Source organism: Atractosteus spatula, chromosome 13 (assembly GCF_055471065.1).
Source record: "Atractosteus spatula isolate fAtrSpa1 chromosome 13, fAtrSpa1.hap1, whole genome shotgun sequence".
Lineage (NCBI taxonomy): Eukaryota > Metazoa > Chordata > Actinopteri > Semionotiformes > Lepisosteidae > Atractosteus > Atractosteus spatula.
This window is the reverse complement of record NC_142718.1, coordinates 34630500-34651878: the sequence shown is the minus strand read 5'-3', so window position 1 is coordinate 34651878 and position 21379 is coordinate 34630500. Positions and strand designations below refer to the sequence as shown.

The window sequence follows — 21379 nt, the reverse complement described above, 5'->3', positions numbered from 1 at the left end:
GTGGTTTAAAAACACTCATGCATTTATTAAATACTGTAACTTGTCATTACTTTAAGTGCCGCATATTCAACTTTTAAAACAATCTAATCCTTGAGGTAATAAAAACTATAGATTATCTTGTGAAAAATATTCCTTTCCTGCTATGGTAAATACCAGGTAGGAGCTGAAAGCTTGAAACAGAGAGGACGTCGGTGAACTTTTAACATGATATGCTTTAGCTGTTCATCACCAGCACTGCTCTTAAGAATGCAAAATGCTTGGGCCCCCTGACTGTCCCTGTTTACTTCCTGACTGGCCTAACTGGTAAATGCACTCACCTCAGTACATGTTCGGATCTGTGTTCTGCACAGTTTGAGTCTGGGTCATGTAACTAGCCGACTGTGACTGGGATCCCTCAAGCAGTGGCAAACAATTGGCTGAGTACCTTGGAGGGTAGGGCGGTATCAGTCTTCCTGGAGCTCTCTCAGATCTCAGCAACATACCGATTCCCACAGCCTCCTGGGTAAATATCCTATACTGGTACAGGGCTGTGCTGCCTGTGGACATGTCAGAAGACAACTCGACATGTGACTCGACTCACATGACTCGAAGGTGGGCGAGGAGTCTGCGCTTCCTTTCTCCCCTGTGTGCAGGGATCGGAGATGAAAACCCAGATGTGAAAATATACGATTAGCTATTCTTAATTGAGAAGGTATATTACTAGAAAGAAATAATTATTCTCCATCTCTGTAGTAGGTGATTCTAAAAAAATGCTAAAATGCTATATATTTTTATACCAGATAAGCACAAATTAAAGCAAATGCTTCTTTGTCCATGGACAGTTTGTATATATATATATTACTGTGTATTCAACACATTTTTGTGATGTTTTGCTGCATAATAGGGAAAATCACATCTTTTTCTCAGGTGCTGACAGTGTTAATTAGGAGTATATTTTAAAGTTCACTGTTAGGCCAAATCCTTTGCCTGTTTAAATGTCACCGTCTGGCGTATGACACTTTTGGTTCCAGTGCCAGGCAGTGTGCTCTGGCTCATCTCTGTCTGTTTGTATTGCTCGTCTGAGCTCTGTCTTGTCTCTGCATGCTCAATATGCTGTGAAGGCTGCTATAAAACAATGTACTTCTCCTGGGTGGCAGGGTGATCCATTCACAGAGACAGAGGCCTGAGGAAGACTGTGTCTGTGAAGCAAAGTCCAGCGAGCACCAGCCTGATGTTTGTATTTATTCAGCACACGTCATGATTAATTGAAGGTTAAGATATGCTTTACCTATAGTAGTTTCAATGTAATGCCTAATATTTTTGTTTCTCAGAGTCCTAAGTTATGTCTTCTTTACAATACTGAAGTAAGCTGACAGTGTAAGCTGTACTTACCTTTTACCCCTAATAAATTGATTGAGTTTTTGAAGTTGGAAGTAAAATGATCTCACAGGGATTACTAAAACCTAGTTTGCATGGTCAGAGAATCTTTTTTAATCCATGCTCCCTGTACACCTGTACATCAGTACGATATCAGGATAAATCTAATACTAACTTTCTTGCTATGAAGTAAATCATATGCTTCTAATAATAACCATTTATGTACTGTAAGTTCTGTAATGACTTGGAATATAACATTTAATGAATGATCTTACATTAATGCCAGTCCAACACAAAATTTCAAACAGTTTGTTCAGAGTTGTTTTTTAAACCTACTCCAAGACCTAGAAAGTTTTAAAAAATCCATCACTCATTACCATTAGCATAGCTGGGGAATCTGAAAAGACACCTCTGCCCTTGTGAGGATCATGGTTAAAGTGAATGCTTTGAAGTGTTTTGAAGCAAACCAACGTGCGTGACCTTCAAGTTCCTTCAAAAGGTCACTGCCATTCATCTATTCAAAGGTCACTTATTCAGGATTTTTCTCCTGCTTGTGTTAACAACATTTCATGACCAAGCCTGTCCGTTTTCTGACGGTAGCACCTTGCTGGATTAAGTCTTCTTTGGTATCATTTGGAAAACTTACATTTAGAGATGTTCCTTTTCCTTCACCTGGGTCAGACAGAAGGGATGGTTTGTAGCTCTAAATTTTGAAAGTAATGGATTGCTGTGAGACTGTATTATGGTAATGGAATGCAAAGGACTAGGCTCAAGTGAAAGCTTACTGAAGTCCCTTAGGTTTGACAGTCAAGAAGGGCGCCTGTCTTGCGGCACTTCTATCATTTTCAGTCATGCCTGTCTTTCTCTCCATTTGCTTTCTGATTTTTCAGTCTAGCTGTAGCTCACATAATTAATTCTAAAGTCCCTTTGCCCATGCATCATGAGAAGCTCTCTTATTCCTGGCATGAAAGAGGCCATCCCAGAACCACAGGGTAAAGTCAGGACTACACCCTGAATGGCATGCTATCACAGGGCACACTTACACAATGTATTTTTCATTGTTCAAGAAAACATCATTCAACCACTATGACAGGATCTCTGTCCCTGAGGTTAGAAACACACTTTCTGGTGAAAGCAGCTGTCTGTCATAACCCTGCCCACTCAAAGCAACATGTTCTTACTTTATTTTCATCTGAAACCATGTTGTGTGCCTACAAGAAGCAAGCTTTATAAATATTGATTTGTTCTCTTTTTAGAATCCTGATATTAAACGGATGTATCATACAGTAATGGCACAGGTTCATTTTGAGGCATTCAGAACCTCTTTTCAATGCCGTTTTTGATGAGTTAGTTCAATTGTTATTTTTCTCAGGGCTTTTCTACTGGATATGACTGTGTAACCCGAGGGAATGCCTAATCATGATGTTTCTTACACTGTCACTGACGTTGTCGCTGATTAACTGAAGTCTGAGGGGTTATCTTGGGTTGCTGTTTTGAGTTCACTGACAGAGTGCGAGCAGTTGGGGTCAGTGCCTGGAGAATAGAGTTATCTAATGAAAGTCTAGATCCTTTTACAGTGATGTGGAGCAGAAATAAGGAGGGAAAAACCATCATGAATGACTGCAGCTGTCTCAATTGATACCCTGCCTGCACAGCAGTGTCTCTATGCGAAGTAACAGAGCGTATATCTACGCTCAAGGCTGACTCAGTTCAAATTGCATGTCAGGAGAAAGCAGTCTTTATGCAATATTTGTTTGGTGATGCAGCTTCTAGCTTTGGGAAGTGTGACACTGCATTCATGAAACATTCAGCAATAGGTTTGTGCCTATTTTTTTTGGCTAACAAAATAAAGTCGTAAAGAATCCTTATCTAAGAGTCACAGCAGGTATCTAAACCTTCTGTTTTTAGGTTTCTGACCTTTGACATTTATGCTTTCGTTTGAACCCTTTTTTGTCACAGTAACCCATGTAATTAATTTGTAATAAACAGTCAAAGTTTCTAACAGTTACCTTACAATCCTTCGCCAGCTGTGGAGGAGAAAACTAAACTTTAGTAAAATTATTGGCATTTATACTTGTCGACAACATTTTGACTAACCCTGTATAACTAACTCTAATGTTCAAAAGAGCTGAGAAGTATACACATGTTTCTGTGTGACAGGGACAGTGGTGAAAATCCAAAATCCCATGTAAGTCATGCCTTCTGTGTTGTAATGTATCCTTGCCTCCGCACTCCGTGATGTGTAAAGTTACATACTAATACATCACACATTATAGGAGCCGCCTACACAAGATTATCAATCAGCAGAGGGAACCCTGCCATCAGCAAATTGGTCAGTGTTTTCTGCAGGGCCAGGCCCAGCTGGAAGACGTTGATGTGCACCACTCACAGAGCAAGTACATAGGATCTGGTACCTAGCTCATGTGGCTTCCTGGCACTAATTAGGTGAAGGGCAGATTGTACTTCATCTCAGTTTTGCTCAATAGCCTAGCAAGTACTGTACCATCACTCTAACCACAACTTACCACCCCAGTCTCTAACATGAGTGTCTCCCTGCATTATGTGACGAGGAACCCTTTGCTGTTCTCCAGACCCCTGAGGGCTGTATTCCATTACAACAGGAGTCCAGTAGTTAGTCTGTGTGGTAGGTGCTGTGAAAACTGTGAAGTCATCTGACTGCATTTCAACGGCACACAGGACACGTATCTCTAGTGCGCAACAGAGCTAGGATCACGCATGCATAACCATGTGAAAATAAGCACGGAGGAGACACACATTTACTGGTTTTTGTTCTTGCTGAGCTTTTGGTTACACAATCAAACCTTTAATTGACTTAATAATTGGAGTCAATTTGAACTGTTTGATTGTTTCCAGCTCTTACATATATTGGAGGTTGCATTTTAATTACTCCATTTCATAAGTAACAAAAATCCCCAAACATTTCAGAAGAAAAACTAATTGCAAATATTCAATATTATTTTAATTAAGGCTTTAATTAGGGTCATTAAGATGAGCTGTAATGAAAATCCTGCAGGTGTGTAGTCCTGCAGGACCAGGACTGGGGACGACTATGATATTATATACAGTACAAGGTCTGATGTGTGAAAGTCTTATGTTTCAAGATGTTTTGTTTTATCTTTTTTTTTAATTAACATTTAATACATCTATTCTGGTGGAGTCATTTGTAAGTGATTAATAAACATTAAGGGCTACAGTATAAAAGATTCTTTTTCCTAAAAATAATATGAGGAATTCCAAGATCAGATCTAATCAACAGTCTAGATCTAATCAACTGTCTGTGAGACTGCTGTGAAATGTTCAATTTTGACATAAATATAATTCCTGCCTTATTGAATCCTAAGATAAAACACTTTCAAGAGAACAAATTCTAGAAAACCATCACAAAAAGGAAGTTTTCATGTTCTGATGCGTTAGCAGTTTCTTGTTGCAGCCCAGAATTTAGGTCACATAAAGCCATGGAGTTTGGGTTATCTTGTAGGATTAATTTATAAAAATCCAGGTCACAGGGCTTGTGATCGAAAGGGCCTGTAATTTAGAAGGCTTTGCAGTCCCGGACTGCAGCTGTGCTTGGCAGCACTATAGCCTTCCTCATTACCACAGTACTCATCAGCACACAGCTGATGGAATCGTGCCTGATGGGGGAGAGCGTGTTGTGAGGGACACCGCCTGACTGATGCATCAGTGCTGAGCAAGCTAATGTGACTCACACCATCCCTCTACCCACGTTTCTGTGAAGTCCCATTCCAATTCCTTGCCCCGAGCGTCTCGCGTTTGCCAAGTAAGGGGAGAGAGGTGCCCCTCTGGATCAGTTTTAATCCCTATTGTGCTGAACAGACACTTCAAAATCCCAGAGGCTGATGGTGTTGTCTGCAGCTTTGCAGAACGTTAAAAACGCAGAAATTTAAACACATTTTCAATGAAAACGACTGTGTTCCTTATCTGCCTACCCCAGCCTGATGCATCTTTTCTGCGTAATTCCACACATTTGCCTCTTTATATTTTTCAACCTCATTATATTTTGGATACCTCAGTGCACTACTTTGAGGTTTCAGGGTAAAGCTGTAAAACATGATGAGGCCCCTTAATAGGATTAGTGTTGCATACTGTTCTTTAAAAAAATATATCTGCATTTCATACTCCTGTATGTTAAATTATGCATGAGTGGAGCCCAGGTGTAAAAGTAAGCTCATCAAAATAGGCTTAGCAGTAAGAAGCACAACCTCAAGCCTTAGGATGGATAGATGTTGAGAACTGCATTTTGACTTCTTCTGAAATAATAATTAAATGACAGTTGGTTGAAGATATGGTTTTATTGTGCTGCTTTTGCAAATACAGCACTAAACCTGTAGAGAGTGTTAGACTGGAAGCTATTCTTTGCTACAGTTTACAGCAGGTTATCCTGTGCTATGTTGTATTTAAATTACAAAGGACTTGTATCAATGATCGACACCATTAATGTGACACCCAGAATGTTCCCAACCCTTAGTTGTTACTAAGAGCTGCACACTGAGTAATTGCACCATGTTATTGATTTTTGATCAAATCAGTGTTTATGAATATAATATTGCAACACAGATAATATCATATTTGGGCTGTAAGGACAAATGTATCAGGACTCTATCAAAAAATATAATGAGCTCACACAGGTAAACAAAATGACTTACGTAAAAATCAAATCCTGCTCATCAATATACTGTATTGTAATATGTATGCTTACAATGAATCTTAGATTGGGAAGCAGTATTGAGGAATATTACTGATGTCATTCTACAGTGTTTCAGTCCTTCCCTGGGTCTTTTCTAGACCTGTATTGCAAATCCTGCACTTGTCTCTATTTTATCAACATGCATTGACACACGTGTTTAAAAGTGATGTTTACAGTATAAGTACTTTTCTTTTCCTGTGAAATTACAGCAGCCTCATTTTGGTGTGGGAAATACTAGTACCCAGTAATCGTGGGTGACTGTTCAATGTGCACCTGCAGCCTCTTGTTCTTATCTTGTAACTTGTGACCTGTCTGATGGCTCTTGCTTGTTCTCTTCTGCATTCAAAAACAAATTCTTGTCTTTTGCACTTTTCACACTCTTTATGCCTTTTGTGTGCCTCACTGTTTCTGCACACATGTGGACAAAGGAGGAGTAATGCAGTATATAAGACAAGTGCGAATGAGTCTGTCTCAAAACGTGTTGATATTGCTTCACAATTGGTCGAGACAAATTTTAATTTAGTCTTCTGTGGTTAGACGTTTTAAGAAGAAGTGCAGATCTTGTGTTTTGGCATCACTAATGGATGCCATTAGTGATTCTAGCAAATCTTCTGTTTCCTCATGTTTGGTGTTTCTCTGCTGTGTGGGTATGTGAACATTAGTGTCTGTGATGACAGTCAGATGTTCCCTTTGCTGCATTCTGTGCTCTTCAGCACATTCAGCACATTCCATTTATATAGTCTCCTTCACAGATGCAAAGCACACTTTCTCTATAACTGCCCACGGTGGGTAGTCAAGTAAAGTCTGTTTTTAAGGATAATATATGTTATGGAAATTCACAGATATGCTGTATACACACCGATACATGCTTTTTTTATTCAGCAGCTCTATCCTGCATTCCACTCAAACATTTTTTTTAACACTGATGAAAAGCAGACATACTGCAAGCACCCCTTGCTACACTTGGTGAAAGCAGTAGCTACCAAGAGGTCATGTCTGGTAGCCTCGGTTCTGGTAGGGAACCAAGTGCCAAGCAGTCCCACGGGCTTTTTAGTTGCTCCCCTTTGGCACATGATTGAGTAGTCCTGGAATTATGACCAGCTGCTAAAGCTGTGGGGAAACTCTCACATGTGAAACCCCTTTGTCGTGGATCCCTCTCTTTACTCCTTGGAATCTGTTCAGTGAGTCAGCATGTTGATCAAGCCAGTTCCAAAAGATACCACGCCCTCCCCCACATCAGCCCTCTCCAGCTGCTCCGTCTGTGCCTTCATCTCTCTGTGATGCACAGCACGTTCTCATGAAGGTAAAGCAGTCGGGTTCTCTTGCTAATTAATGATAATGGGAACACATGACTTTGCTCACATTTATGTGGCATCAGCCGTTGTAATGAATCACTCTTGAAATGACTGCTTTTTTTTATTGGTCTGTGCCGTGCTTTTTAGCGACATCGACCCTGTATTCACAAAGGCGATAGGTGGAGTTGTGTGTTTCTGTTCTTTGGCTTCTTCTCTCGTTACTCTGAAACTGTTCCGTCCGTATTTTATCTTTCCTGTCGTGTTTCTTTTGTTGTTTCTCTCAACATGCTGGGCAAGAGCCCGCCTCTCTGTCCGGTGCTGTCTGCACCGCTGTCCTGTCTTCGCTGTTCCCCTTGTGATTTAGCTTGTTCAGTCATTTCTCTGGTGTTTTGTTTTTCTATCAAAACAGAAGACAGGTTTGTGTCTCTTGTACTGTATGTGCCCAGTCTGCCAGTGGTGGGTGTGGTAATTGGCTTAGGAGCCAACTTTTAGCACCAGTTAGCTGACAATCGCAAATGGTCAAGAATGTGCTACTGAGCTGTGGTGCGGCTACTGACTTTCTGGGGTTCAAAATTCCCTCAGACCAAGCCATTAATCTGGCCATTTGAATATGACTGACAGGACAATGGCCTTCTCCTCACAGTATAGTTTGGAAAGTTTTAACAATTGTTGAAGTGCTTTCAGCACTGGACACTGTCATCCTGTGTATGGTTCTGGTATGAAGTGAATTGTCTTGGAGTGGATGCACACATGCTCTGCTGGGGGTGCTCCAGATACACAAACAGCTAATGCATAGCTGGCTTATTCTGTGGTAGGAGCTGTGAATATACTTTTACTCCAGCATAGTAAGATACAGATGCGGCAGGTCAACAGATACATCAAAGCAATGGATACAACATTCGCATTCACACACCCATACCACTTTAGATCTTTTTTTATTTAAAAAGGTATATATTTCTGTATCTTTCTAGATTCAGATTTTAAACAAGAAGCTGGACTTCAGCCACGTTCAGTCTAAGTGTGGATCCAAGGATAACCTGAAGCACTCGCCTCGTGGAGGCAATGTATGTACCACTCTTCATCACCCCTCAGGACCAGTGCTCTCATTACGCATGTAGAGATCCTGGAGGCTGTTAGCAGCTGAGCTGCTTCTGTGTCATAAAGAGTCTAGCCCAGCACCAGGTCTAAGAGTGCAAGAATGCTTGTTCTGCCAAGGAAAAAAAAAATTTTTTAATTCATTTTGCTAGTATACTTTAATGACCAGTAATGACACCACCTTTAATGATAGCGTGTATGGTTTTAAACCTTCGTCTTCCCTAATAATGATTTTAGTGATTTGAAATATCTAATTCCATTTTCAAGTACTACAGTTGGCTAAAGCCAGCACATAACTTGAGAGGGCTAAGAGGTGATAAGAGTCTTCAGATTTACAGCCTTCCCTCCTCAGGAGATCCAAACTGTGGCTGTTGTGAAACTACAGAAACCAATAAGATAGATGGGGCTACCTTGGTACTTTTGAAATTTGACTTCACAGGGTCTCAAGGCGTGCATGTTTACGATCATCGCATCTGGCTTGCATTATGAAATGCAAATGCTGTAAAGCTTTTGCGGTTTAAGAAGTCAATTTATTTTGGTTCACATTTAAAAACCGGTCGGTGTTGTTTTGAATAAGTTAAAAGAAGATATTTTGTCCATCTTTTAAAATAATTCAGATTTTGCTCTCTTTATACTAAATTCCAGCCACGCAATTAGTCATAGACTGGTATTGTGGGTAATGAATGTGGAGACTATTGTAATAGCTAGAGTAGCCTGTATTGTCACACTTCCAAACACACAGTCGTACAGCTGTGTTGAAGGTAATGTAGTAGTTTGCTCTTAATAGCTCTGCAACTGCTAAATATGTGCAGAAGACACCAAGAAGATTGCCTCCTGCCAAGCTGTGTCAGAGCTTTTTCCAGGGGAGTCACCTACAGTATGCATTTTTTTTCCCAGCACACCTCCTGCTGTCCTACTTCTATACTTAAAGGATTTTAGTTGTTTTTGTACTAAGGTGTCCCAATCCTAGCTGTCTGAACTCCAGTCTCCCACATTTCAATCTAATAGAAGTCTTACTTGTTTAACTCATCTATAATTGAACTGGTAGCATGCTTCCTAGACCCTTTAGGTGTGGCATGGGACTGAAGCTGTATTGTTTTTAGTTTTGTGCTTTTATGCCTTTTGTGTGCACGTGAGACAGTTTATTGATCATTTAACAATTGACACAGAGGTGAGGTATAGCCATTGGATGTCATTGTGACATTTGGATGCAAAGACAGAGCTGGAAAGGGGCAAATTGCAGGCCATTTGCATATAAGTGATTATAGAGAAAGAACTGTGCTATACCTCTATACAATTATAATGTAGTCTTAAGTAGTTAAAGGAAATTATTATAAGGAAGAAGTAATTATCATGAGAGATTTTAATTTTCGTCATACAGATTGGGAAGTATCATCGGGAATGTCTGAAGCTGAGAATAAATTAGTAGAAATGACTAACAATTGCTTTCTTAATCAGTTTGTTAAAGCTTATACATTATGTTGATCTGTTGATCTAGTCCTTTGAATCATGATGGAAGACTTTCAGGAATAAGAAACATAATTAAAGTAATGTTTTCAAGCACTCTGCTTGTACCAACCACATGTATAGGTTCAACTTAAGAGTAAGTAAATCAAAATTTAGAAAGCAGTGACCTCATTTTAATAAAACAACTAAGAAAAGTATGAAGAAAAATAAAACATATTTTCAATTTAAAAAAGAATACAATCTGTTGCATGCACAGGTAAATAAAATGATACCAGGCCTAAGACAGAAGCAAAAGTATCAATATTACAAGAACTAAAGAACTGTAGAGGATGAAGTGTCTCAGAGATACTAATGGAAAATATATAGACAATGAAAGAGACAAAATTAAATGAATATTTCAGTCAAGTATTTACCAGTGAAGAAATTGACTGCATGTCTTGTTTAAGTGGATCCATTTGTATGACTGATGTTGAAACTTCCATTGTGGTGGATTGGCGGATGACGTCTATCTCTTCCTACAGTATATGTAAAGCACTCTGGAATCCTTTGGGATAAAAAGCACTATGTAAATGTGTTTATTATTAAAAGACATCCATAAGAGGTACTGTACTGCAGGTCATGTCCCTTTTGCTTTACAGGAAACAATAACTGGAATGTGTTTTGAAACTAGATGGCTCCACATTGAGACTCTGGTTATGTAATACTCTTTTCTCCCTGTTGATAAATACAGTGCCTTCATATGGTGGTGACTAAAGGAAAAATCTTCCATTGTATTGATGCAAGAATCATTCATTATATTTCTTCACAGAGCCTCTTCTTATTACTTTCTTTGGCTTTTTTAATTTTGTCCTTTATTTCATGACCTGTCAACAGCTATACTGCATATTGGCAAAGTGTGTGACGTGTTTTGCTGTATATTCTATCATGTTCAATCAAGCTGCTTTGTTTTTCTACAGCTGCTGTGGCGCCCAAACCATTGTGATTGAGAAGGAAGCTTTAAGTGATCTCTTGTGGCAAACTGAATTGTTTCTGTAGCTGTCAGAGACCGTAGTGCTCAGGACTCTCTGATTAAAGAATTGGAAAAGGCATGCAGCATATAAGTCATGCAGCGCAATGCCATTGCCTATTGTACATGAGTACGTCAGTGATGGCAGGCATTAGTCGACAGCTTTACAGAAAAAATCACACATTGCATTTTTCCATGACACCCTCCACAATAAAGTCCATTTTTGTAGCAATCTGCTGTACAATTTCATAACAGGCATGTTATCCAAAAGCATCCCATCATACTGTGCAGTAAATTTTGGATTAAGTCCCTGTCACTTTACAGGTTTTCATACCAAGTGTAAAACTCGATTATAGCCATGTTCAGGCTAAGTGTGGCTCCCTGGATAAAAGACATTATTCTTCTGCAGAAGCAAACGTGAGTTTTTAAAGTCAATGTTACCATTTTGTTTATTTCTTATTTCTGTTGATAAAAATGAGAGTGGAGAAGCTCGAGTGAATGTAGTTCTGTATTTTCTTTGATGAAAAAGGCAGAAAAGTGGCATGTTGTTCTTCTGGTATACATACAGGAGCAGAAGGAGAGGGATTGCTATCGTTTTAGCTGTGTATACACTGCTGTGCAAATGTCTTAGTCTCTTTCAGGAGCTACAATACATATTATGAGTATCAGCACATTTCTTAAAGCCTCCACTAGATATTTCTCCTATTAAAACAACCTAAACTATTAATAAATACCATCTTATTCTGGGGGAAAAAAAACAGGTTTAACGTTTATTTCACATTCATCACTAATCATCACATTTACCAGGCATCCTAGAGGAGAAATCATTGTCAGCTGGGCTACTAAAAATATTAATCGGCTACTTTTTGTATTACAAACTACAGATGTATAAGGATTAGCTCAAAATGAAATGGATAAAATTTGATCAGATGTTCACTGTAGATTTTTTTGTTGTTTTTGAATTGTTTCTGTTAAAGAAGAAACCTCCCACTCAATTTTCAAGGCGTAACATCCAAAACATAATCAACATTATGTTCTATTCCTCAAGGAATAGAAGACAAACGAACATGAATTGATGACTGAATTGGCAGTAGGCTCAGGTCCTGTCATCCATCCATCAACAGCAAGAACAGTGAGAACATTTTGAACTCACGACTTAAATGGATGTGTTGGAATATTAAAGAAGGGGGAACAAATCTAAATGGCTAGAATATGCTTAGGAATGAAGGACCTGTGAACAAAGGTACCTTGGATTTTCAAATGAATGAAAATCTAGATGAATTGAGATGAATTTCAGTTCTTTGTGTCTAACTGAAGATGGTACAGTACATGAGAAAAGCATCTGGAACTTTCAAAGAACCTTGTTTGAAGCCAATAATTTAAGATTGGAGGAATATCAGATGTTGTCTGGGGATGCATGTGGTGTTTGACAATTAGTGCAAATGGATGATAATTTTGACTGTTGCCAGATACCATTTCAAACCGCTATGCTATCCCCAGTGGTGCCAGAATTATTGGTCCTAAATTTATCTTGCGCTGATCCCAACCATTCAGCTGCCAAATTAAAACTTGTTTGCAAAAGAAGAAGCTGGAGGCCTTCAATGTATGGAATGCCCCCTTCAAAGCTCAGATCTCATATTGCTACAGATACAATATATGGGACTATATGGATAAAGACAAACTAAAAAAGCATCCACACAACTGAGATGATCTTTAGAAGAAGCATGAAACACCATTCAGTAAGAGTTTATTTTGTGCCCCTAGAAGAATTTGAATAATTCTTAAGGAAAAGGGTAGATAAATATACTATTAATGAGTTAGTATTAAAGTATATTTAAAATAAATGTAGTTATATTAATGAAATTGTCTTTGTCTTTTTCACAAAGATATATTTGCACTTACAGATGTAGTTCTGTATATGTTCATTGTTTATTTGTTGCAAATTGCTACAGACTTGCACAGCATTGTATATACAGTATATACATATAGCCCATTCTCCTAAGCATACAGTATATGTAGTCATTAATTATATTGAGTCATTTAGAGCCTTTTCCTCCTATCTACAGGCAATAACGACAGTATTATGTATAGATCTAAGCCTATTTCATGGTTTCTTTTAGATAAAATTCAGCTGTAGGGGTTAACAGTCATAATCTATGTATTTTGTTCATTATGAATGAACAGCCATAGTATTTCAGAAGTACAGTAATTTGTGAATTCTCTAATGACAGTCAAAAGGTTATTTTTAGGTTAAACAAAATAATATTTTCATATAGTGAAATGTACAGTAAGTGGTAGATATCTGATATCAAGAAATAAGAAATCAAAATTAAAACATGTATAACCACTCTCTTTAAGTGCTTTATAAAGCATTGTATCTGTCATTTTTGTTGAGTTCATAGTTTGCTTTAGGCTTATGTTTTTGTGTTTGCTTTGACACTCATAAATTTAAGATATTGATTTTCTCATAGCTTAACATGCTTTTTGAGACACATTACAATGTTTTGTCTAATACTAATACTGTATATGTGCCTGAAGATTTCTTTTACACTGAAATATTTACATGCAAATGTGTCTAATAAATGTTCTAATGGATTTTCTCCAAAACAGTTTCCTGACTCTAAGCAGAGATAGCCTAGAATTCTATGGAGTTTTCCTCCATTTCATTTTCAATACTGGTACTAATTTGCTAAATGACTACTCCTGTGAAACCAGTGACACCTACTGCATGAGATAATGACTTCTATCACTGTGTATTATGTTGTACCACCAGTAATAATACTAATACAGTCACATTACTATCTTATTTACTGGTGTAGGAAAATAATTTAGAGGTTTAGAAATTAGAGGTATGATCGTGCAAAGGTTTCCTACAGATGTTCAACAAAGAACTGCAGATGCAAGTAGTATCACTGTGCACCGTTCAATGGGATGTGCACCTGGTGCGATTCCAGAGGGTTTCTGTCCTCTGCTTTCTCAAGCCAGAAAGTTACCCCAGAGCTGGGAGAAACATCTGCCTATGTTGCTTACAGGTACAAATTCAGACTAAGAAGATTGACCTGAGTCATGTGACATCAAAATGTGGCTCTCTGGCCAACATCCGCCACAAGCCAGGTAATTATACTTCGTATTTATATACTATAAGACTTGAGAGCAGTGTGCAACATCGCCACCTTTTGGTCGGATCTGTTTTCTGTATACCATTTCAGATTCCTTTCTCTGTGCAATGTGACGTTTCTTTGTCTTCTTCCATTGTCATGGTATGTTTGCATTTCACATTGCACATCCGCAGCAAGATCAGTTGGATTCATTGCATTTTTTTCATGCAGTACAAGAGTGCTGCCATTTATTATGGTTTGCAATGCTTCCTTTAATACATACTGTGTGTGTCATCTGTGTTGAAATGACAATCATATTCTTGCACGTTAAAATACAAACACCTCCGGGATTTACTAAATGCATGTTTTACACCTGGCATTGAATAATCAGCTATCTCAGGACCTCTAAAAACATTCTTCGAAGAACTGGGCCAAACACGAAGTGGAGGACTGGAAACAGAGGGCTGGAGGGCTGTACGCCTAAGCCCTGTCAGTCCTTCAGCTCCTTCAGGCCACTAACTGTTTTGGTTCCTCTTTCAGGTGGTGGGAATGTGAAGATTGAGAGTGTGAAACTGGACTTTAAGGACAAGGCCCAGGCCAAGGTGGGCTCTCTTGAAAATGCCCACCATGTGCCCGGAGGAGGTCACGTACAGGTGAGTCTGTAACAGTGTCTCTACAACACCCTTGTGCAGAATGGCTAATCCTAATCCTATGCTAACTGTATCAGGCGTGTGCAGTAAAGAACAATTTCAGGCCTGGATGTGACATGTACTACAGGTCTTTTTGAGTACACCCATCTGAGCAAACCTCCTCCTGCTGATCCATTGTGCCCTAAAATGGATTTTTAGACAAAACTTCCTTTCCCTGCTTATCAGTGTTGTAATTCAATACTATGGTTAGATCCTAATAAAAGGGAGAAAGACTAGATATGCAAAGCTTGTTTGGCGTAGCTCACCTGGAAAGAATTAGGGAAACTTAGCGTAGTTCAGGTCTATTTTTATTTTCCATCTGAGGTGTTGTGAACTCCCCTCAAGCAGGAGGAGTCTTCAGCTCTGACCTCTCCAGCTCCATTTGCTGCATAGTGATGTTTCTGCTCGTACCTCAGGGAGACTGTTAAAGGCTGCATTGGGTCAGGCTTTGATGGCTGAAACTCCCTTAGGGAAAACGCCTTGTGGTTGTATGAGGCATCACATATACTTACTGCTCCCGTTCCCCCCCCCCCTCCTTAGATCGAGAGCCACAAGCTGCAGTTCCGGGAGGCGGCACGGGCCCGCGTGGACCACGGCGCGGAAATCGTGACCCAGTCTCCAGGCATGTCGGGCACCGCCTCCCCGCACCGCCTCAGCAACGTTTCCTCCTCCGGCAGCATCAACCTGCTGGAGTCGCCGCAGCTGGCCACACTGGCCGAGGATGTGACCGCCGCGCTGGCCAAGCAGGGCTTGTGAGCGCCCTCCCCCCCACCACCACCACCTCTCCTTCTGCCCCCTCCGTCCGTCTGTCGAGCCATGGCACCCCTCTCGTCAGTCCCGCTGTCCCGCGTCACACGATTCCAAGCAGCAGCGAGTCCTCTGCATCATCCCTTCTTCATGGCACGGCATGACATGACGGTGTCCCGGAGCCTGCTAACAAGGAGAGTGGTGCCCCGCGCCATCCCTCAGATTGAAAAAAAAAAATTGAAGTCCGCCTCCTGAGACTGTAGTGACTGTGTTCTAGAAAAAAAAAATCCCAAAAACAATGTTTTTGTTTTGTTCATATCAGAGGAGGTACATGTTTGGGTTTTCTTTTTTTTTCGGTTTTCTGTTTTACTTTTTTATGATAGGTGCAAAGTGACGTTAACATTCCATGCAGCAAATGTTGTTCTGCTCTGTCTACGCATGGACGCCAGATACAAAAACTCATTTTATAGCTGCCCTCTGGCAGGTCACGCTAGTCCAGGCAACATTGCTATATATATATACTATATACGCGTACATACCAGGCTATGTCAGCAGCATCTCTGCAGTTAACTCAAAAAAAGAGATAACACCTCAAATAACTTATAAATTGCATTATTGCAAGAACTAGATTCCATTATGATGAGCATGTGTCAGTTCTAGTTGCAAAAAGAGGTTATTTTCTATTTAAAAATTTAGTAAGTTATTTACCAAATTAGAGGATAAATGAAGTACTTGTTTTGTAGATATTAGTGATTACATTACACTTGATAATGGTTCCGGGTGGTTGTCTTTTCGTCTGGCATTACCCAAGGATCAATATTTCAGCACTGTCACAGCAAGGTGGTAGAATAATTGTTTTACAGCAGAGCTGTATTACAAATCATGGGGCTCCTTTACAACTAGATGTTGTTCCTAGGAATTACCATTTTGATTTTCATGGACTATTTGCTCTCCTGACTGTCCAAAGTCAGCAAATAGTGAGGCTGTGAAATACCAGATCTCCTTTCTGGGTGCACATCTCAGTCTCAGTACTGAAAGAAGTCAGATGTATCCCAGTAAGCTCAGTATTAGTCTATTCTCATCAACAATTGAGTAAAATTTCACACCACAACACATCATGAGAATGGTACAAGCATAAACTCAGTTGAAGGAATTTGAATGTGCTCCCTGCATTTAATTTCTCAAATGCAGTGAGAAATTTAAAACTGCACTTGAATCTCAAAGAAAAGTGTGCGTGTTCTCTGGAAAGGGACCTTTGATAGCTGAGAGCTTGCAGTCATTTGAGGAATTGTGTTGATGAATTATGGTATTATTTAAGACTATTAAATTTAGGGAGCAGCTAATTTGAACACTTAAATGTGTTCTGGACCTGTATCTGTTCAATTAACATTAGGGCACTAGGTTTTTGTGTATAAATATAAAACTAGACAAAAAAAAAAGAAAAGGGAGAATCATACTCATCTTTCATCCATTTGATAAAGTGTTATAGTATAATTTTCTCTGTTACCATTTGTGGTATCCCTTACAAAAATACCTAATGTATGTTAAAGCTTTTCCTTGCAGTATTGTGTTTCCTGCACCCTGCCGTGTAAATGTTTTAAGAGGTTGTCATGTAGTTGTATGCAGTTTTTCCCTGTTTAAATAATAATAATTAAAAAAAATTAAAAATGCTCTTAAACAAGAAAAAAGTAAAAAATAGCATGAAGTGCTTTTCTGTAACATCCAAAAGCAGTGACCCGAATTTTAGTGCCAGATGTTTATGTGATGCTAGCTTAACAAATCCATTGACAGTATTTGAAGGGGTACAGAGGAAAAGTCACGTGTGAGGTTCAGAGAGGGTCTCCAAACTTTAGGCACAGGTTTTCCAGGAGATTTGGATGACTCTGTTGCTGCAAGATAGTTGGAAGCCATGCGATCATCATGCCACTGCTTTGCTGAAGTCGAACAACAGCAACACCCTGAGGATTAGGGCAGACTGATAGACCCGAATAGATTCTGTCATAAGCTGGTAGCATTTGGGATGCAGGGTCTATAGGAAGACATTTCTACAGCGTATATCTTTCATTCACCTGCAGCTGTCCCATTTAAAGAAGCAAAACTGTTTCTTTGAAACACAAATGCAGCCTGAACACTGACCACATGGGAAAAGTTTGAAAGCTGATTGTGATCTGTGATCCTGAAAGAAGATTGCCTCGTCATATGTAGGTTTTTTGCAATAAGTGGAGAAAAGCGAATGGAGTTTGGGAAAGTAAGGTTTGAGAAACGGATGACTGTTCTAGATTTTGGTATAAATTGAGTTATGTACTCAACATCTGTTCTGACTCATTCAGTTTTTTTTGTGGCCACTCAAAACAGGATCACTGGGTGATGCAGGTATATTGAAGACATTTGTAACATAACTGTAGATTATATACAGTATTAAGTAAGGAGGAATATACAGATTTCCCCAGTCCTTCCATCCTGTTCATTTCTGATAGACAATTCTGTAATACTGCTTTTTTGTGCTGATCAGAAACAATTTGTTTGCATGGCCTGTATGAGTCTTCAGTTTGCTGACGTTACAAGAAAATGACTGAGGATCTGAAAACAAATGAGCTGCGGTGCTGTTTTGGAACAGAATTGGTGTCATGGCACTAATTAGTAGTAGTAGTTTGCAGATTGAAGTCCCACAATTGTCCATGGAACGTATTTTAGTGTTATGAAACTGAAGTGTGCTAGTTTAAAGCGACTCATACAAAGAGTTTTCATTTTCTGCTACAAAAGGGATGAGATGATAAAATGCTGTGCCCATTGCTTGTCGGGATAGGCTCCGGCACCCCTGCAATCCTGTATTGAATAAAGCCCTTAGAAAATGGATGGATGATAAAATAACTTATTGTGTTGAACAGCAGTAAAAATCATTTAGTTCATTTCTGTTGGTTAATTTCAAACTATTCTCTTTGACAGAATTCTGAACACTAATGCAGTTCAGTCATTCTGCATTTTTGCTTAAAAATAAACTATTTTATGTATTTAAAAGATCCTTTAATGAGGCATCAAAATGGACATTTTTTCCACTATAACAACTAGAATTATTCATAAATTCTGAACTGCTGGGTACAGTACCTGCATTTGATCGCTTGCTGTGATGTAAACTTGAGTGTATTATGACTGTTTGTGTTCTGTGAAAAAGATTACTGGATTTCTGACAGCACCCAGCCTAGCTACAGTTATCCTTTCCCGAACGTGCTCTTCTGCCAATTTGTCTGCCAAAATTACATGTAGTAAATTTACTCCACTTTCCATGTATGTTTCATGACAGATTCATAGCTTGGACATTTTGTGAAATGCTTTTCTCTGATAGACATTCAGCATTAGCTGATCCATAGAGGGACTTTTCCTGTACAGCACAGTATAATAAAGTCCCTGTCCAGTATAATAGTACGGTCCCTGTACAGGGCTAGTATAATAAATAGTATTCTAAAGCTTGCCTTCATAAAATTCCACTTTGGAAAATTTGAAATAGGGCTTTAGCCTCTTTTCTGTAGTTTTGTCATAGTTTTGCTATGGATTCTACAAGTTTGCAGTCTGCTTTACTGCACTAGACTGTGGAAATGACTATCATGAGATCCCAAGATAAATGTCTCTAAGGCAGGATGCAGTACATCATGGTATTTTCATGGTCCAATGTAAACATGTTGAAGCAACAAGACTGTAATACAACCACATCATGCAAAGGTCTTATGGAAATATACTGTAGTAAGGTTATGTAAGGGTAATTAAACACCACAACAACTCAAAAAATTTTAAAGGGATCACACCTTAGTTCTATCTCATGCATTTGTGGTGGGAAGGATCTTCAAGTTCCAATTTTAAATGCCCTGCTCCTGCTTTTTCACTGACCAACAATCCCACGTCACCTGAATACCTGCCATATCTAAAACACCTGAGAGACACTGTATACAGTGTTTGTTGCAGTACAGTCATGCATCTTTTTTTTCTTACTGGGTTCATTTTATGATCTGGATTTAAAATGGCTGTTAATCATTTGGTTACCCTTTTAAATCCCTGGTACTAACAAGTTGGCTTAGATGCTTATGGAAGGAAATGTGATTCCAAACCAAATTCCACCCTGCATGTAGGTGGAAACAGCATAAGCTGTGCTTGGAACACCAGAGCACCTACTGTATGTGTGAAAGGGGGGGACCATGACAAAGATGGTTTTGAGCATAAGACCGACATGATGCCCTCATTCCCGCAAAACAGCACATTTATATGGCAGGAAACTAGGTCCTGCTGTTACTAATATGGTTCTGTAGGTTTCCTGCTGTGGAGAGAATAAAGAAATTAACTTCAAAAAGAAAGATGGGCAGAAAAAAATATGAAAAAATGTCTCTGTAACAAAATGAAATGAATTACAGATTTTGAGTTCTGTGACTTGCACAGAGACGGAAGATTGAAATGAAAATGTAAGTGGTAAGAACAGGATTTGTCCTGTTGCTGAGGTGTTCTACTTTAGCAAAGCAGACAAGGCAGGCCCTGGAAGCCAGCAGTTTGATGAAAATCCCTGTGGGCCTTCTCATTTTTGGTCCTACTGGTTAATGGTGCAGTGGGCAGTTTCTCATATGTCTTTGCGTCCTGTGTCCTTAAGCAGCAAAAGGTAAAAATCCATTGTGGAATTAACACTAGGAAAGTGCTTCTGATACTCAGATAGCTTGCTTCAGCTGTTCAGTAGGCCCCTGTGAACGGAATCGCACCCCACCCCCGCAGAGTGCACAAGGTCTGAATGGTCTTTTCAGAAGTCCAACAAGAAGAGCCCCTCTGTTTTCGGAGGTTTCAATTAAGGGACCGCAGGGAACTTTGTGATGGGCTGGTGGTAGCTAGTTCTTTTACAATCCAATTTGCACTTGTATTTGTTGCTGTATAGTGATTGTTTTGCAAAAATAAAATCGCTTCTCATGTACTGCTTATGCCTTGTCCGTCGTTTTCTTTCTAACCTGTTATTTCTTCAAAGAGATAGGTGTGTGGTGGGGGGGTACCTGCCTTAATATTGTAACGCAACGGGGGCTCAGGCGGGCGCCCTTACCGCATCTGGTCGGCCCCATCCCGACTGAGGCTCGAACCCGGGACTTCCGCGTCTCTCTGCAGCAACCTAGCCCCGTGAGCTAAAGAGAGATCTCCCAGCAGCCCAGTAGCTGTAGTCCTGCTATCACAGGGAAGGGCGGTGACGTCACCTGCTCTGGTACGCCGGCTCTTACACAGTACCTGTCGGCCGTAAGCGTTACAATATTAATTACAGGGGGGGTGTTCTGCCTTCTTCCTGCAGTGACTCAACAGGAATAATTTCAGACGGGTAATGTAACTCTTTATTAAACTTTCAAAAAAATGTTAAAGGGTGGAGTAACTGTCAAAAATACCTGAGCACTGTCAAATATGTCGTCACTGAAATATACGATTTTCTTTCGCTTGATTTCTATTTTAGTCTTAGAAGTCTATTCTGCTCGCCGGCAGTGAGGTAGCAGTGATGTTCAACAAACCTGTTCGGTTCACTTTTTGTGGTTTGACCATTGCTTAAAATCCCCAAAACGACAGAGGGTGCTGCCCTGAATGATTAGAACAGTGGTTCTCAAATTGTGGTACGCGTACCGGAGCGCCGCCAGCTGGTACGCCCTATGACCCTGGAACTTTGATGTGTGCACTGAAGAAAAATCGGGACTTGTTTTCATATTTTCTATTTTAATACGTGTCGAATACGCAGCCCACGTACTACGATACAGCGCACGCTAATACTTGAGTGGACACAAGAGCTACAATGTAATTCTATTTCATTCTATAGGAATGCGTGCTACGAACGGAAGTGACCAATTGTATTTTCAAAAACTTCTCTCCAGCAAATAGGGAGGTAGGATAATGTGCGTGAT

At 39.6% G+C, this 21379-nt stretch overlaps 1 protein-coding gene across 5 annotated transcripts in view; it reads left to right on the top strand.

Moving 5' to 3' along the window:
- map2 (microtubule-associated protein 2) overlaps positions 1-20426 on the top strand; it is a 91163-nt gene extending 70737 nt beyond the window's left edge. For 2 of the 5 annotated variants that reach the window (XM_088930739.1, XM_088930738.1), the window contains 5 exons: positions 8349-8441; positions 11270-11362; positions 13978-14059; positions 14584-14696; positions 15273-20426. In XM_088930739.1, the coding sequence (XP_088786865.1) occupies positions 8349-8441; positions 11270-11362; positions 13978-14059; positions 14584-14696; positions 15273-15488 (597 nt within the window). In that variant the 3' untranslated portion in view covers positions 15489-20426. The remainder of the gene's footprint in view (positions 1-8348; positions 8442-11269; positions 11363-13977; positions 14060-14583; positions 14697-15272) is intronic. The other 3 variants (XM_088930741.1, XM_088930740.1, XM_088930742.1) reach the window with 2 other exon arrangements.
- The last annotated feature ends 953 nt before the right edge of the window (positions 20427-21379 follow it).